Source organism: Indicator indicator, chromosome 25 (assembly GCF_027791375.1).
Source record: "Indicator indicator isolate 239-I01 chromosome 25, UM_Iind_1.1, whole genome shotgun sequence".
Lineage (NCBI taxonomy): Eukaryota > Metazoa > Chordata > Aves > Piciformes > Indicatoridae > Indicator > Indicator indicator.
In genome coordinates this window covers 6,484,715-6,503,870 of record NC_072034.1, presented here as the reverse complement: position 1 = coordinate 6,503,870, position 19,156 = coordinate 6,484,715, and the positions used below count along the sequence as shown (strand labels likewise).

Genomic DNA, 19,156 nt, shown 5'->3' with positions numbered 1-19,156 from the left:
CACGTAAAGCAGATGTAGATCCCATCTACAACCAAATATTCTTCAAAAGCAAGAGAGTAGGAACCTTAAAATTAATTTTACTTCAGGAGTAAAACAGCATGGAAGATTAAGTACTTCCTACTTGCTCCCAGTTTTCCAATTATTTCTTTTTTCTGTCCAAAACAGAATTGGCCTCCCCAGTGAGATGCAAACAGAGCAAGCTGTGAACAAAATTGTTTAGTACTTCAGGAACAGAAGTGGGAAGGACACCATTTAGGGATACATAAATAGCTGTTCATGGGAAGAGTTCAGTTTACTTTGCCAGACTCCTCAATATGCGCAGGTAGGTCAGCAAGACTGCAAACCACACCAGGGCACAGCACCACAAGTTAGTTATTGCAGCCTCCCAAGCACACCAATGGGGGCTCAAAGGAAGCCACAGTTTAGATTTAAGACCAATGTAATACTTTTCTTAATAGGGATGAATTCCATGATTAGTGTTCACTGCACAGCCGTGAAGATAAGAAGACAATACTGCTGCTTTTAGCTGTACTCTCAACTTACCAGGCATGTGGAACTACCTCTGCAGAAAATGGGAGAGGAAGGTACCTCATGAGACCACCTGACCACCGAACCACCTAACTATTCAGCAGGAATAGTTACACCTTGCCAGACTTAGCTGATATAAGCTGTAGAAACCTAGAAATCTTACCACAGGCCATTTGCAAAATGAAGGAGATAATGGCAATGAATGATAATGAGCTTATCATCGTCATTAAAAAGTATTTCCTAACATTCATCTATATTTACACTTTCAGCCTGCTCTCCAAACTGGTTCTGCTTTGATTTCCTGCACAATTTCTTTTTTAAATTGGGTTTTGGAGGATCTGTTTCCAAAAAACTGATGGAGGTGCTGAGATGTCTGTTTGTAATATGACAGTTTCCAAGGTGGATTTTTGATGCTTGTGTTGATTAGTCAGTCTGCTACAAATTTCAGCAAGTCACTTAGGTGGTTTTATACACGCACTGCCGGCAGGAGTTTCTGAAAGTTAAGACACTCAGCTTAATTTTTAAGTCAAAAAAGCGTAAGAGGAAAGACTCTGAAGATTCAAATACCCCCAGTTTCCAATGAACTAGGTCATTTGTTAAATCTACCCAGTAAATTAGGGCACATGTTTTCTGCACATATGCCATCATTCAGCTGCAGGGATGGTAACAGCATCAAAAGAAAATACTTAGCGGAAGCACGGGGTAAAGCTAATAGTTTGAGCATCTTAATCCTATTTTGTTTTAATCTTGTTTGGTTTCAGTATTAATTGGAGAAATGTCCTTTGTTGTCATGTTGGAAGAGTAAGGTTCTGTACACATCCATAAAATGTTCTTTGAAAACATATAAAGGCGTATTATAGACAGCAGCGTTTGGCTGATAAAAAGCCAATTAAGGTATAGTCAAATGATAAGTTTAACTCATAATTCATCCTCTGAATATTGTTGCTTAGGAGGAGGTTTAAAATATGTGCAATTATTTTACCTAAACACATATACAAAATTATCCCAGGATAGCATACATTATTTATTTTTGTATTGAGCAAATAATGCCTGTGAAAGACTGAAATTTAGCAGTCTTTTCCAAATTTAATTATCTGTTGAATAGATAACATTGTAAGCCTTAAATAAGTTAAATGCAGAAATTTCTGGCTATGATGTTCATGCCATATCAATCAAGAATGTTAATATAGTATGAACATAAGTGTCTTGCTGGTTTAAGTGTAATGAAACAAGAATCCTAGTGCCTGTGGGGTTTTTTTTTAAGTATTTTCCAAATCACATGCAAATCAGCTCTACAAGAATCAACACCTTAAGCACGGCTTTTATCCTAGAAATTTTGTGCTGTCAGGGCCTGTGTACAGCTACAGCACCTGACTGAAGGAAAAGTTCAGTGCAGGACATGAAGCATAAAGCAGAACACACAAAAAAGATTTTAAAATAAATCTATAATGAGAGAGAAAACAGTACTTCACAAATTAAACAAAGATCCAAGATTTACAACCTTCAGGTTGGTAAAAGCACCAACTGCCTAAACACACTACGAAAACTAAAATCACAGAAACACAATCAATATTGAAGTCTTCATTTTCTTAAAATATGGATATGGATACAAAAATACTCAAAACTTACTCATCGTTTTGAAGACCAACATATCTTGGACTTGGAACCAGCATGACTCTAACGTTTTCTAGTTTTCCTTTCACAATGTGCATGAACTGATCGAGGTGGCTTGAAGGTGGTTTTGTGGTGTATGTCAAAAAAGCATCATCAAAGTTAATGCAAAGCGTTTGTGGTTGATAATGATTCCCAAATGCCAAGCGACCCTAAATCATAACAAAGCCCAAACAATTATTCATTATACACAGCTCTTTCATATATACATGTCTGTCTAATTTACCTATAATAACGCAGTTTAACCAGTCATACACAAACAAAAGACCATGGAAAAAAATCCTGGCCATATTCCGTGCATATTGAAAAATAACGCCTCATACATTAAACTCCCAATATTCTATCTCTTGTCACCTCTGTTACAGTTTTCCTGGGTTTTTGAGGAGGGGACATAACATCAATTTTTAAGTAATGTGTTCAAATATCCCTATTAAAAGATGCAGAGAAGGAAAAGGAATAAAAAAGAAAAAAAAGATTAAAAGAAACCCCAACACATCATACATTGTACAACGTCCATCACCTAGCTTAAGTACTTGGTGATATTCTTGAAATCATTATGAGTATTTCCTACACCCAAGAACATAACCCTGTTTCCATCAGCACCAGCATGATTTATCACTGTGACAGGAGCGTGCTGGTGGTGTCATTTCAAAACATTTTTGAAGCCTGAAGAAGATCAAAAAGAAAATATAAGAAAAATCAATGTCAATATGCTGCTACATGTGTTCATTATTAAGGTGTTCTCACTTACCGTGCTCACATTGACTTTAATGACTGGAATAAGTGATCTCCAAGAAGAAGAAGGGTCTTGAGATTCTGCTTTTACTTTAACACTATGGGGGGGAAAAAAAAAAACCAAAAATAAAACAAACAGGTTTTAGTATTCTGTGTTTTCTGCAGAAGAACTAACCAACTTTTTTTCCTAGAGGTCTTCAGCTCTTGGGGACACTGCTTCCCAGATGGGTGCCTCCTGTAAGGGAGCCCCTAGTAGCCTACTGCACATTCCTCCATAGCTCAGAAGAAGAGCAGGAAGCACACAAGCTACACCTTGAGCTGAATACTTGACAGGTAGAAATCAAACACAGAGCAATAGTCAACCAAATTTTCCTCAGAGAAACTTGGTCTGTTCTCAGCATTGCTATTTAAGTGTGGGATTTTTCATTTCCTATGACACGTCCTCCCCAAAAGGCAGAAGTCCTTTCTGCACCTGCCCATAAGGGTGTAAGACGAAAACATGAAGAGCCTGCCTCAGAGGCACAGCCCTTACTCAAACTCAGGGCTGCTGCAGCATCCTGCACATGCCCATTATGTAATTTACCAACATGTACCAGCCTGGCCAGTAGCAGTGGCAGCACTCATTAGACTTCCTCTGCTCCTATCAATAAATCAGTTTGATGTGAATCTGCCCAAATAGAGACTTTGCTATTTGAACATCAGACTCCACTAGACATATATCATAAAGAAGAACTCCTTAAAGACCTGCAACATGCTTTCCGGGGTACCTCAAAAAAAGGCAAAAATAGGAAGAAAAGGTTTGTGTAGCTGTATACAAACACTTATCCTAAAATGACAACTTAGGAAATCAGCCTGAACTTAACGTTCAAAAACCAGTAAGTCCTCCCAATACCATACAGATGCTCAAATTTTGTCTAGGCAATATCATGAACGAGCAGCTCTTGCTTCTACTGAGCAATAGCATTATTATCCTGCAAGCATAATCCTCTTCAACACATGCTCCCTTTACACACTGTGCTTCAAATAGGTTTTTCAACTTGTCTCTTATCATTAAACTAGGAATGTTTGGTTGTGCTTTTTAATTATTATGGTAGGAAGTCTGAGGAAAAGAAACAGATTTAGACTGTCAGGCTTGTCAGTACAATTTCTCTCTTAACTGTGCTTCAACCATTTGGCCTTCAGAGCATACATTAAGAAAACATTACCCATTTAGTTCAGCAATTTGCAAAACAAAGCATCCAAAAACCAGCAAAATTAATAATAATTTACCTTTCAAGATTGGTATGTGCTCTCTGCCTCCCATTCACTTGTGCTTTTTCTTCATCTTTCTTTGCTGGAATTATTGTGGGATCCAAGCCAAACAGTTCCTGAAGTTGTCCATAAAGCTCAGAGCGATTGTACACATGAAATTCAAAGTCATTCACCATAATATAGAGTCGTGTTTCTGCCTTTGGATCTAAATGAATAGTAGGGAAAAAGTTTCCAATTCTGTTCCATCATTCTCTTGCAATATTTACAGCTTTTCAAACATGCACATTTTGCAAAAACACTCACAGCAGTGAGCAGCTGCTGCGGTACATATTAAAAATCAGGAAAAAAAACACCTCCACAAAATAATTGCATCAAGGAAATCAGTAAAACTTAGCAAATAAGACAGTTGGAAGCAAAACAAAAAACCTGAAAGGCATTTTATCCTTAGGTCACAATTCAAATATAACTCCATGCCGGAGCTGCACAAAATGGTAAATTAGCTTTATTCAGTCCCATATAGAAAAACAACCAAACAAAAATCCCTCTTTATGGACAGCACGGAAATCTTGGTGCCAGCTCCTGCTTTTCAGCAGAGATATCAGTACTTGAGACCAATTCAATCTGAAACACCAAATGGTTTTCTAGCCAAGCTAGTACTGGGGAAAAGCTTTTTTTTTTTTTCTGCAGAAAAACAGAAAACATTAATAAAGCATTTGCACAATCAGTCAACATTTCTCCAAATTTAAAATTATAACTGTAGTATCAGTTTGATACTTAAAAACTAGTTTAACATCTGCTGATAGCATACAGAGCTGTTTGTGACACACTTTGACATACTTTTGCCTTAGATAGTATGACCTAATTATGTAGTTAATGTGAGGAAAGAGCTTGCACAGTTTCCCCCTAATTACCCAGTTGAAAGAGTGCCCATTACACATTCACTCATGAGACCTGAGCTGCTCTAAAACCTGATCTGGCCTTTTTAAGTCAAACAGACTTTAGGAAGCTGAAGCATCAATGGTTATTACAGCAGTCCCTGATCTGCAGCTCAGGGGGTGCAAACTGAAGACAAGATTTTCCATATACAATAGAAATTAAGAAGTCAGGGCAAACACTCCTGTTGTGGTCAGGGTCAAAAGAAGAAATGCTGCTGCACAAAAGCCAAATGTAGAGGCACCTGCTTTATTAAATGCACCTTCTTTCCTAATGAACTCATCTGTTTCTCACAGTTAACTATCATATAATGCATCTACTCAACAACAGCAATCAACTTTTTACCCCTCACATCTAAATTACCAGAAATTTCCATATCATTATAGAAAAAGTAAACATACAATGAGTCTCCAGAACACACTGACATCACAGTTTTCTTGAACAGGAGTCAAAAAAGTAAATGAGCCAGTTCCTTCCTGTTTTCTTAAAAGCACTATCAAATCTGCTTGTTGCTAATGTCACTTACATCAATAAGATACAGACAAAGGATGACATGGGCAAAGACTGGGGTCCACAACTGTTCACCAGGGAGATGTCAGTATCATCAACAAATAAATATAATTTTTCAACTCCTGGAGGTAAGCATTAGACTTCATTAACTAAATGAAATCATATGAAGCAATTTATTTCTTTAAAGAGGTTTTGAAGAGACAACAATCTCCTTTTCCTAATAATAAAAATAAGATTTGATCTCCACACACAAATTTGGTTGCCTAAGACACTTATGAATGTCATATTGATAAATGGATTATTGAGTACAGCCCTTTACCACACAGGTGATGTCAAGGACACCTGAAACAACCTGAAAATTATTTCTTCTATTAAGGTCTCCAAGTGCATTAGGATGCATCCCTAGCCTCCCATTTGTGCACAAAAAAAACAACCCATCCTCTAACACTTTAAATCTCTCAGGAAAAAAAAAAGAACAAAAAAACCACAGAATGAGGTCTTCTTATTTCTACACTAACAGGTCTTCAAGTTTATCACCACTATTAAAAACTAAATAAAATCCCATTCCTGTTACATCCTGTGCTTCAGTTACAGAACTTAAAACACCCTACAACACTCAGAAATTAATCATTATTGCTTAGAGCTAAGTCTTCATAATATATTTTTTTCCAAGAAAAACAAAAATAAAATATTTAAGGTCTGTGTTTTTATAAATATTGGGTGGGAATAAAATATGTATCTTTAAGATGTCATTTACCAGCAGCTTTCACAATTTGGTCAGGTACAGTTATTTCGGTTGCAATCAAGCAGATTAAGAAGTATTGGGAAGAATATACTAAAGTAAGCTAAGAATCCCTGAGGATTTTATCTTTGCTTTTAAGGATAAGATTGAAAGCACCTCTGCTAAATAATCAAAATGTAAAGTGAGTAAGGTTATTTTTCCCAGGAAAAAAAGAATATTTTATTCACATTACTTTGTTGTCAAACCTATACACTTCTGACCTCCCTGGCTGCTTGGATTATTTGACCATTAATTACGCAGTCTTAAATGTCAGCAGAAATGGTTAAGATCATGCAATACTGCCAAGCAAAAATAGCACCACAAAAGACAAACTGTCTTTATTGCATTAAGTTCATTTTTTCATTTCATGAGCCACTAGAGAAATATGTTTTAACTAGCAGATAAAGAAAATTCTCTGAAAACCTGTTGTACAATAACCTGTGGTTAGAAAAATCTAATTAACTCTAAGCCTAGCTTCCAATTTTTGAGTTTGCCTTCTTACAGCATAAAGAGCTTGCTTAGTAATGCCTCAATAAAAAGGAAATAGCAACTCTTCCTAATTCCTATCATTCTATCAAACAGTGTCTCCTATTTACCTGCATGAGACGTACACAGTACTTCTTACCACTGCCGAGTTGGTACTGGCAAAGCAACAGCTATACAAGCTTGCTGACAAGTCTAAGAGGTTTCACACCATCAGAGGCCACTTCAAAAGTAGAAATGGGGGAAAAAAAATGCTCTCCAAAGTTTAATGACCCTCTCAATTAGTGCCCTCCCCAGCTGTAAACAGTTGCCATTTCTGGATCTCCTTGAATTAGCAATGGAGCTGTGATGCTTCAAAAGTCAAGAGGGGCAGGACCCAAGACTCATTTCAACCAGATTCTAATCCTATAAATGAGGAAGCACATGTCGCTGGTTACTTATGTTTTCTCACAGTGTTTGCTGCAGATACAATTTATCTCTTGCATCTAGTATTAATGTTCCTTCTTCAGCCAGAGATAAGGAAGAAAAATAAATGGATTTTTCATGCTTCCCCACTTCTATAACCATAGATGTCATCAAGACACAGGGTTATCAAATACTACAGAACACATCTTACCTTAATGCTTTTGCTAAAATGCTGGCAGCGTAAGACTAGAATTTGAAAACTGAAATCACTCCCAGAACATGAGGAGTCATTTATCACAGTTATAACCTTCAATACAGGGTCAATGATGCTTAGACTACAGGTAATGAAGGCTACTATTAAAGTTAATGGTTTGTCTTAAGAAGGGTTCAAGTCCCTGATAATGTATTTATTTTCTCATGTTGGTCCAGCTAACAGATTAATCAGTTAAAAGAACTCATACCTGCTGATGATTCAGTGTAGTTCAAGGACATAGCAACAACTGAATTGCACACATGATCGTACAAAGGAAGTATTTTTCTGTAGCTGTAAACTTCAATTTTGAAAGCTTTTTGAGAAACCTACCGTGTTGCTTCTGCTTCGGATTGTACATCTTCCACCAGCGAAATATGATAAATCCATCTTGAATTCTAAATCAAACCAATGAGATAACACAAAAGTTGTGCATCATGCAAAACCCTATGTGCAGCTGCAGGATGTGTTGCCTTATGCAGTGCAGAGAGCTGCAGCTGCAGTAGTGTACAAGCAACATTAATGCATGAAGCACTACAGCATAAGGCATGCAGTATTAAGACACAATTACTGCATTAGCTGAAACTTGAATAAACCCTGAAACCCATTTCCTTCTCAAGGATTCCCAAATATAACAGTAAAAGTCAAAATTACCAACTAGTCACTAGTGTGCAGTTCATCAAACAAATTATTCTCAATTCCAGTAAACACATGCAAACTACTTGGCCAAAATGAATCTTCCAAACTTGAGTGAGAGCAGGAAGGAGTGAAAGGCATTAATGAAAAACAATTCTCCTTCAAACTCTAAAGTGTTTTCTCTCTCAAGTAACTGGAATCTTATCCAGTACTCACTTCCAATTGGTAACACTCCAACAGGATATGAGCTAGTAAGTGTCTAAGAACACTACTAATACTGCCATCAAGAGAAACATGTTTTTTTCTAAACATTTATAAATACATTTATCAATAATTTTTAAGATGATATTTTAATATGTGTTATTTAGCCATTTACTGCACTGGAAATGACTGTTTAGAAGATCAGCTATTACAGATCTCTACCTGATAGACATGTCTTCTGTGATGAAATAGATTTCACGGACCATGACTTTTCCAGAGAGCACAGAGAAAGAAAAGGAACCTGGTGGGAAAAAAAAATAATAAATTTGTTTATAAGACATTAGCTGAAAGTTATTGATGCTTTATTTTCTGAACAGGAAGAATATATAGTATTCAATTATCCAAAATTAATTTACTGGGTATCTATAGTTTTTCCTTTGAAAAGCCACTGACTTTCATAGAAGGGAAGTCAGAGATTGAAAACACATGACAAAAAGAATGCAACTCAAAGATGTTGGGTTTGAGACTATTCAAGAATACAACCAACTCTCTGAGACACCAGACACTTAGGAACATTAAGGTGCTTTGTGAAGCTTATGAAAAGACTTAGGAAAGCTATGTTTGAACATTTATAGTATCAAGCCACTGTATACAAAATCATAATTAGAAAAAGAGACTGACAAAATAATTTTTGAAATTTTGAACAGCTCTAAAGTTTCCAGTCCAGTTATTATAACAAATTATGTTTACAGCAGGAATGATTAGTAAGTATTAAAAGACCAGCAGCTAATGCAATAGCCCATATTATTCCTAAGGCTTTTCCTATCACCCACAAAGTTAAATAAACCATCATTTGTTTTATAAAAAAAAAAAAAATCCATATAGATTGATGGCAGCCAAACAGTAAATTACGGGATTTAACTAATGTTATGCTCTTCTTACTGATAAAGTTTATAAAGAACACCATGCATTTGTCCAGCTACATCCATCTGCCTTTACTTAACAGAATTACACAGGGAAATTTTAATAAAAGCTCATAGGTCAAGTGTAGCATCCAGTAAGGATTTCATCTATATTGCTGTTCAAAAAGGTGATTTTGAAGATGGTTTGGATTACAGTCCTTAAATTTTTGAGGATATAAACAGATTATGGCAGGAGCATCTTTGGCATGTGAGTATGGGTGGGTTGGTTTGGGTTTAAGATTTCACTACACTTATAATCAATAGTTGCAGAAAAAGTCCAGAACTGAAGTCGTCATCATTCTGGGAAGCAGACAGAGGAAGACATGAAAGAACAAATGAAAGAAAATTAAAAGTGCTGTCAGAGTGAGGTTGTGGGATACAGCCCTCTGTGACTCAGCACTGGATATTTTTATAATGTGGGTGAGTGCCCAAGTGATTTGTACTGACCTGTTTTATTCAAAAAAAGTTTTTAAGTATATAATAAAAAAAAGTTAATGGACTTTGATGCAAATGTTCTAGCCAATATAAATTCTATGTATCACAGTCCCAGTATGGATTAACATGATTAGTTCTGACAGCTTATTTAGAAAGCAAGGACACTGCCATAACTGGGAGGTGAGGCTTGAGGCCCCACTGTGCACTTCTGAGCCCACTCCAGTTGCTACTCACACCCCAGATGCCATAGAACCCACCTCAGCAGTGTGGGGCAGCAGGAAGCTGCACCATTCAACAGCAAATTATGAGGCAACTTGACAAGTGGCTAAGGTAAGTTCCATGGGGGACTAAGGTCAATCACCTCCTTTGAGGACACTGACCAGTATGATTACACGGGACTTTGAAACAAGGGTAACGGAAAAGGTGTGGATTTTATGTATACAGACTAAATAGTAAAAACTTGATTTAAAATTAAAAAACTTGTCAAGTGAACTTGAACGTAAAATAATGACAGACTTCAGTAAAAAGGGGTATTTTTCCACCTACACCAAGAATCCTTCACTACAGCATGATATTAAACTTTTTCTCTTCTTAAATGAAACCCACACTGGTCATTTTCAAATTACTGTAACAAAGGAACATCTTGATTTTACTGAAGAGTTTTTAGCAAATTGAGGTATAATGAAAAGCAGTGGAAAACAGGGGCATTAGAGTAATGAGAACTTACCAATATGGATGTAGCCATGTTTATATAATCTGTTAAGTACCAATGTTAAAATGAGTCCAATGTTCCGGGAATTATAATAAGTTAGGTAGATAATCCATCCACAAGACAATATTGTCGCTGTTGAGAGATTAAAATGAATTAAAATATTTTTGAAGCATGCTGACCTAGATAAAATCCTTACCTATTAGGACTATAAAGTACAAGAAAGTTCTTCCTCTACTCTCCAAAGAACATAAATTTGAAACTGATGAAACATTGTATAGTATGTTTTCAGGGAGATAGTGTAAGAATGGTATAAAGAGATGGGGAAGAAAAAGGAGAAATGGGAAGTTTAGAAAATACAGATTCTTCATTGCTCTTCCATTGCCCTATACATACATACATATATATATATATATATATATATATATATATATATATATACAAAAAAACATCACCATGTCCTCCTGAGGACCTGCAAAAGGCAACACACGTTTCATTGCATCCTCTACCACCCAAGATATTAAATATCATAGATCAAATCATAACATGCATTATTGCACATGGTCATTTATTTCAAAACACCTTAAAAAACCACCACAACAATAGTCATACTATATTCCTCCTCCAAACCATGAACTGTAACTTCAATTTCTGTTCTTTCCTATTTTAGCACAGGAAGAAACATTATCACATCTGAAACCATTTCCTATATTGCTGTATCCTGAGAGAAATGCCTAAGTCCTTGGGTTAGCAGAAATCTGTCAACGATTCAAGCATGGAATTTGATAGGGGGGAAAAAAAGAGGAAATAGCAATCCAATGAGAAATATGTTTAAAAAAAATTAGGTCTGCTAATCCCCAAAGTAATTTTTACTTTAGTTGATTAAGAGCTAGTAACCTATTTCTAACTACAAGGGTTCTCAAAGCTTCCAGAAGGACAAACTCAAAAGGAATGGGACTAGTTCTAATTCCATTTACTGATAATTACCATTCTGCTTCATCAAAAGCAGAGGAGGAAGGAAAGCCATTTTTTGTATTTGAGGTATCTCTACTCATTATGCTAACTGAACTGTGCAGTGCAAGTTTTTCATTTATACATAAAACTTCATACTCAAAAACTGAGATTTATTGTGCCTTTTATGGGAAAGCTGAAGTGCAGAAAGGCATATGGGTATGACAACTTCACTCTGCAGAGAGTACAGGTGATTAATCAAAAACAGCCTGACCTTTGCTTCCTCAATTTTTTTTTTTTGCAGTGGGAGCTTCAGTGCTTTGTAACAACACTTGTACATTATTGAAAGATGAGGGGAAAGTAGAAGAGAAAGTCTTGCATGACTTTGACTTTTTCTTACTGAAAAATGTATCCAGTGTGGTCAAAATTCAAGTAGCTCATAGACTTGGACAGGTAAACTGCTGGACACGTAAAACAAATGAGATCTTTGTGGGTAATTATACACAAACAAAGCAGGGAGGGTTAAAGTTACAAATCTCATGAAAGAAATTGCTCTTGGCATTCAGGGCAGGCACACTCCAAAGGCAGTGTTTACTTCTTGCTTTCAGATGAGTAAGCTGCTTACTCCAGTCCTCTATCAATGTAGGGAGACAAGTGGAATGACTCACACTTGAAGGGTCTCATTCCAGTAATAAAACTTAATTTGAGATTAAGGTTCAACTATACACTTAACTTCTACAGGCCTAAAATCAAGAAAGTCTCTCTCAAGGTAACATACATGGAGAAAAATGAGCAAACTAGTGCCATTAGACTATGTCCTAACCCAATGGCTTTACTACTAGCCTCACCTCTGCCACAAATTGCAGCCTTTTCTTTTCCCTCACCAAATTTAGTCTTTACTATTAAGTGAAAGATTCTATAAACTCTACTCATGTCATTATTATAGTCTTGACTTTAAATCCTCTTCACTAAAACTGTATTTTGGAAATCACATTTGAAAAATTTTACTGTACATGATTTTTAGAAATTATTCTATAATTTAACAACAGCTCTCTAAGAAATATGTTCATTTCTAGAATTCATCTGTTCTTTTACTGAGATCAAGTTTGCAGCTTCAGGATTCAGAAGAAATTACTGATTTTTTTTTTTGCTGTCTTGTAAGAGAGCAAAAAGGAGGAATGGCTCGTTAAAACTGTCAGTTAAATGACTAAAATGTTTCTGTCAAAAACTCCTAATAACAGGAACTTGCCCAGCTTTTTCTGTTGCTTGTGTCATCATTTCCAGAATGCCAGGTGATTTCTTAAAATTGAAGAGATCAGTAGCTCTCCAAAAGTGCCTAACTGTATATAGGTCATTCTGCCCATAGAAAAAGGTGATGGACTGTAATATTTCTTCAAGTTCACCCACCCTTCTGTGAAACAGAAATTTCTAAGTTAATATAGTCAAGCAAAAAAAAAAAAAAAAAAAAAAAGCTAAACAAAGCCTTTGGTTTAAATTACAGCTGTTCCACGCAACCACTTATGCCTTATATACTTTCCAAGTAGGACTACTAATAGTTTGCTCTAAGAATCCAATGCACAGAAGCAAAACCAGAGAAAGGAAATTCTGCAGGCTGCAATTTGACACATGCTTTGGTGAAAAACCATAATTTCTCTACGTCTTAAGTCAAAGCTTCTGGACAACAATTTTTAAGATCTGTTCTGCATTTTACTATGAGCAACGATCAGCATGGCAACTTCACATGTTTTCATCTTGATTATACTTAGAATTATGTTGAGTATGAACTTTCCATATCAATATACTAAAAATGAAATAAATAATATTCAGAAAGCACCCCTGGATAATTTGCTTCTGAGCTTTTCATTCAGTCTGGCCTAGAGAAAAGTAATTCCAGTACATTAACAGCCAACTAACATGGTCTAACTTCCCAGAAGTCAACAAAGTTATTTTTCCAGTGCTTCTCATCACTCCAGGTCCACGAATCAAGGCTGAAAAGCAGTTTTTATCTACATTTGTGAGGTCCAAATTCATCACACACTTCTATCACCCCAGTCTAGGCCTGTCCCTGATCATGAATTCAGAAAATAAAAGCACCTACATAAATATAAACAATAGCACTAGTGTTCTAAATAAACTAGCATACCTAAACTTGGCCTAATTTACAAAAAGACAGCCTATAACTGAGTACACAATGGTTTGGCTTAAAGGCTTACTGTGGTACACAATAAGTCTAGAAGTCATGTCACAAAACACAGTAGTCTTTATATCATTTTTCAAACTACACCACATTAAATGGCAGATATGTAAACATTGGTTTAACAAAATTATTTTATCTCCCTCTCATGTGCTACAATGATAATCCTTTGCTATGTCATTACAACTAACCACCAGCTTACTCTGATGTCAGAAAAAAAGTTGTTTTCATGGAGAGAAGTTCGCACTGAGATGGTATTTTGCAGTCACAGCTCGCTTTCTGAACTACCTAAGTAGCATTGCCATACCTCAGTAAACAGCTGTATGACAAATGAAAATCTATTTTCAAAATCTATGTTTTGAAGTCTTTTGGTAATAAATTTGGTATTGGTATGGCAGCATTTAGAACTACATTTAAACATACACACACACACACAAAAAAAAAAAAACACAACAACAAACCACCATTCAATCAAACCAGAATAGATTCAGCTTACCTACTAACAGCCAAACAACGTTGGAGTCATGTTCTGTTAGGAAGTCTTCCAACTGTGTGATACTTGGGACAAAACTGTCATTTTTTCTTTGATCCATTGCTAAATTCTTTTTGCAACAGCACCTATAGAACTGAAGGCAAAACGAAAACAAATTAAAAAACCAAAATGAGTAACAAGCACAATACAGTTTGGAGAAAATTTAATATTTAGCATGTTAAATAATCTCTGGAGAGTCTGTCACACACAAATATGCATTTACTTGTTTTACTCTTTCAATAGCATCTTCATGATTCTCAGCTACGTTTGCTGCTACTCTAGAGCTCCAGTTAAAAAGTCATCTCTGCTGAAACACAGTTTCTAAGCACATGCCCCCTTAAACAGATTTCAGACCAACAAAATGCTAGAATATGCTCTCCTAATGTAGTACCCTGAATGGCCTATACAGAATATAATAGCAAGTGAATTCATAAAGCTCTTGTACCATGGCACTAAGTCAAAAGGTAAATATTAGAATGCTTAATTGTATTAAGCCTTCTAACATTCAAAAGTGGAATATGAGACAGTACGAAACTCAACTCCCTCCTTCCACAGAAGACAAGGCCAAAGCAAGCACTTTCAGGAGCTATGGAAAATTCCCATGCGTCCATTAATTCTCTTGCTTTAGGGTGGATTTGCATCACTGTATAAAGCATCTCTCTTATGGAAAGCGGAAACCCAGTACCCAGTCCTGATCTTATACACTTTTTCAAAATACCCATAAATCACCTTGCAACTGGGTTATGTTAATTAAGTACAATTAACAGGGAGTAGCTCAACTCAGTAATATCTGTAATTACATAGCAGTATTTTATTCGCATTAGTTTCATTTGAAGTCTTCTCGCTTATCTGTCAAGCCTTCTCACAGGAAGATAAGCATTAATACTGCTCTTTTTTTGTTGGTTTGGGGGTGTTTTTTTCTTTAAACACCTTTGAGCTCCTGGCAGCCTGTCCTCCTGTCAGTATTCAACTCTCAAAAAAAAAAAAATTGTAGACTTCATTTCCTTCATTTAGGAAGCCTCCAATGCTCTCCAAGAGCTCTAAGTTGAAACTAAGTAACATTGGGAAGACCTTAGTCTTAGAGCAGTATAATATCTTTGGAATAGTCAATAGTGGGAAGTGTTAGCAATAAAGCTAACAAACCATCCAGTTTTTCCTGTAATATCCATAGTACCTCTCACTATTATAACTTTAAAACAAAACAGGAAAGGAGAAATGGGAAAAAAACGCTTTTAATGCACTTCTTTCTCCTCTGCATTTGGGTAAATACAGTATCTTGAACTACAAGCCTATGTTTTGGACTAAAACATAAGTAGAATCCCAAGAATAATCATAGAACCATTAAGGTTGGAAGAGACCTTTAAGATAATCAAGTCCAACCATGACCCCACTACCACAACCACTAAACTGTATCCTGAAGCACTACATCTACATGCTTCTTGAACACATTCTGGAATAGCAACTCCATCACCTCCCTAAGCAGCCTGCTCCAAAGCCTCAACACTCTTTCAGCAGAGAAAATTTTTCCTACTATCCAATCTAAACCTCCCAACACAACTTAAGCCCATTTGTTCTGGTCCTATTGCTAGTTACTTGGGAGAAGTAGCCATTTTTTTTTTGCTACTTCTTTTGTAAGAAAGAATAGAATTGGGGAGGAAAGAACATGGAAGCAATCAACAGAAACAAGCAGCAAGAAAAAAAATCAGCACCAAAACATCAGACATTGCTTCCAGTAGTGATGATAAAGAAACTGTCAACTTAGCTCCCCTATAAAGAGGAACAGTAAGCATCACACACATACACACACTTTGAAAAAACAGTCCCTGTTTTCAAAGGGATGTTACAACAACAAATTAAATCACATAATGGCACTGTGATTTGCCTTAAGACATTCACAGTATCTTAATAAAAAAACCATGTGTCAACTTGTATTATGAGGCAGATGATGCCTCTGCAGGCAGCCTCCGAAAGTCTTTAACCTGTGAATGACAAGGTAACTGCAAACTTTCAGCATGAAGGAAGAAAGATTTTGTTTGCCCCCTTTCTTACCAAGGGAAAACAGGGGCACTGTTTTGTGATCTAGACCACCATGGAAGCGGTCAACTGAGTGTGGACTGCCTATCACTTTAACAATTACCACCTTGAATTTAATCCCTCAAGAAAGCAACTCCAGGTTTCTTCCTAAGAAGTATCACCCAATGCTACACAATACTGAGACAGGACATTAAATATCATTATCTTCTAAAAAGGACCATGGTAAGACAACGCAGAGACTGCAAGTCATGGGACTCTTAGCTACAAATAGTTACAACTGCATTCATCATTTCTTGTCATCGCTATCCATAATCATGAATTGGATATCCTTGGAAGTTTTCTGGAATATATTTTGTTACTTGCAAATAAAGTCATCAATCATCTTGCATCAATACATCATTCTGGAGCTTCACAGCTGGTACTTCAATGTCCTGCCACACTGATTGTTTATTCTATCAGGGCACCCTTTACCCTTGATCAAGTCAGCTGCGGAAGAGGATGATGACAATGAAAGTGTAACCACCCAAAAACAGGCAGCAGCAACAGCTGCACTCAATGTGGTCTCTCAGAGGAAGCAGGTGATTAATCCACTTAGCTTATGAAGCAATTTTGGCCATATGAATTAGTGTAGTAGAGAATTCAGGCAAAGATTTAAGTAGTACACACCATACATAACGTCCCTGTGCATTTATATGATATGAAGGATGGAGAAGCTGGATCTGGATCATCGTGATTATTAAAAGGAAGAGATGGAGTCTTCCCAGGACAGATACTAGCTATTTCAGTTACCAGCACTTCTTTCTGTTGACAGTTCTATACCTATCTGCTCTCATCTTCCATGCCCTACGTACCGCACCTGCCTGCACTCATCCACTCTGTTACATTTATTCCTGTAGGCAAAATTTCAACCTGACAAAATACTAACTTTTGCACTCTCCAGGAACACTGACCCTTAGACTGATGAGCTCATAATTTACATTCTCACTGCTACTGTACCCATCTGAAGTAACAGTGTACTTTCCAAATCTTATGAGACAGCTTTGAAAGGATGAGACCTAAGTATGGCTGGGAAACTGATTTGTGATGATGAGCTAAGTTAACATGCAGAGTCCAAAATCACAAAAAAATGTTTTGGTTTATTTGCCTTCCCCCCCCTGCTTTGTTGTTGGGTTGTGGGGAGGTTTTTTTGGGGGTTGAGTAGGTTTTTTTGTGTTGTTATGGCAGGTTGGGGTTTATTTGGCGTTTTGAACTGGGTTTTTTTTTTGTTTTGTTTGGTTGGATTTTTTGTTTTGGTTATGGTTTTCATTGGCCTTTTTTTTAAGCAAATTTTTATTATTCAGTCTGTTACTTGTGTCTTTCATTTACCACATACCATGTTGATACATAGAAAATACATTAGGTTTCTCCTGGGAGGAGGACAGGAGAAGACTCTGTGGCACTAAAGTAATAGAACCCCAATATTCATATTTATCTTCACAGCTGCCCTTTAAGGCATTACATAGTCTTCTTGCTGCAAATGAAGTAAGGAGAGATAAAGACCAAATTCTTTATTTATGATGCCCAAACCAAAATACTTAGGGCCTGCTTTTCAGGTTGTACACGTTCAATGCATCAGAGTGTTCAAAGCAGACAGCAGACTGGCTCAAAGATGTGAGGGTTTTTTATCGCTGTAGCTTTGCTCCTCCTGGTCAAACAGGCTTTCTTTAGAGCAGAAACACACACTCAACAGACTTTTTAAGAAGTAAATTTTAATTACTTGTCACACATGAATCTGATTTTCTCTGTTATAATCCTGGGGGATGATGCATGTCATTTCCAGACTGCTTCCAGCATTCCAAAGTCAATCCAATTTTCACAGCAAATATATCCCTAAAAAGTTAAATACTGAAAAGCAAGTGCTTCAAATCTTTAGAAACACACTTCAGTCGCATTAAAGAGGTAAGTTTGTTTTAACCTCAGCCTGACACATTAACACTTAACATGGAGAACAAACCTCTGCTTGAACAAAGTCATTAAAAATTTAGAGAAAGCATGCATATATTAAAGAGCTGACAGAAAAGAAAAAAAAAAAACAACCAACACAGAAGTCAGGTCACCAGACTGTCCGTCAACAGAGTACAGTGGCTTGGCTGAGAAAGCAGCAGCCCAGGGAGCAACAACCCACTGGTAAAAAGTCTGTTCTGTACTGAGGGTGAAGGCCACCCATTTTATTCAGTGCCTGAGAGCAGTAGGGTAATATGGTTCTGGAGCTGCAGAAGGAATGGAAAGAGAAAGAAATGCCTGTTTATTACATCCTTTAACACACTCTTCCTAGCACACCTTGTAGAAACAACTTAAGAAAACTGGTACCCAAAGGTGGGAAAAACACCTAGGATTTCATGATACTGAGGAAGAAACTTTTATGAGTTATGAAGCAGGAAGGGGGAATACTGAGTTACACCAATACCCATATTATTACTAGAATTCAGAGTGGGGAAATAAACAGACATATTCCTCAGATCACCACAGAAATCACGTGTTTACTGAATACATGATAACTGATGTTATAGTGATATTATTAGAGGTTAACTGGGATTTAAGTACCCTTAAAAAGGCAACTTGTGACTCCACTGTCTTTTGATTGCTGTACAAGAACACCCAGAATGACATGTTAAACAAGAGGAGATAAATCCCCCTACTCTAAATAAATTACCAATAATATGCCTGGATGCTTCACAGCTCAGGTAGAGGAGCATACCCACAATTGCTCCCTAGAGAAAAGGAAAGAAACAGCACTTTTGCATCCTAACCATTCTATCACTTTCTCTCAAAGGGTCTCTGGCAACAGCTACTACGAAATCAGAGCTTTAGCTCATTAAATATTAGAAAGCAATCTCACAAATGTAAACACAACTCAACTGCATTTTCCTGTGCAGATATCATGACACTGTCAGCACCCAGACGCATATTAGACAC

At 36.7% G+C, this 19,156-nt stretch overlaps 1 protein-coding gene across 2 annotated transcripts in view; it reads right to left on the bottom strand.

The window, feature by feature from the left end:
- The window catches only part of BLTP1 (bridge-like lipid transfer protein family member 1), a 96,128-nt gene extending 81,900 nt beyond the window's left edge, over positions 1-14,228 (bottom strand). For both annotated transcript variants that reach the window (XM_054392347.1, XM_054392348.1), the window contains exons 1-7: positions 14,132-14,228; positions 10,509-10,625; positions 8,607-8,685; positions 7,881-7,945; positions 4,204-4,390; positions 2,951-3,032; positions 2,158-2,351 (exon numbers count right to left, since the gene is read on the bottom strand). In XM_054392347.1, coding sequence (XP_054248322.1) covers positions 2,158-2,351; positions 2,951-3,032; positions 4,204-4,390; positions 7,881-7,945; positions 8,607-8,685; positions 10,509-10,625; positions 14,132-14,228 — 821 coding nt within the window. The remainder of the gene's footprint in view (positions 1-2,157; positions 2,352-2,950; positions 3,033-4,203; positions 4,391-7,880; positions 7,946-8,606; positions 8,686-10,508; positions 10,626-14,131) is intronic.
- Between the last annotated feature and the right edge of the window lie 4,928 nt (positions 14,229-19,156).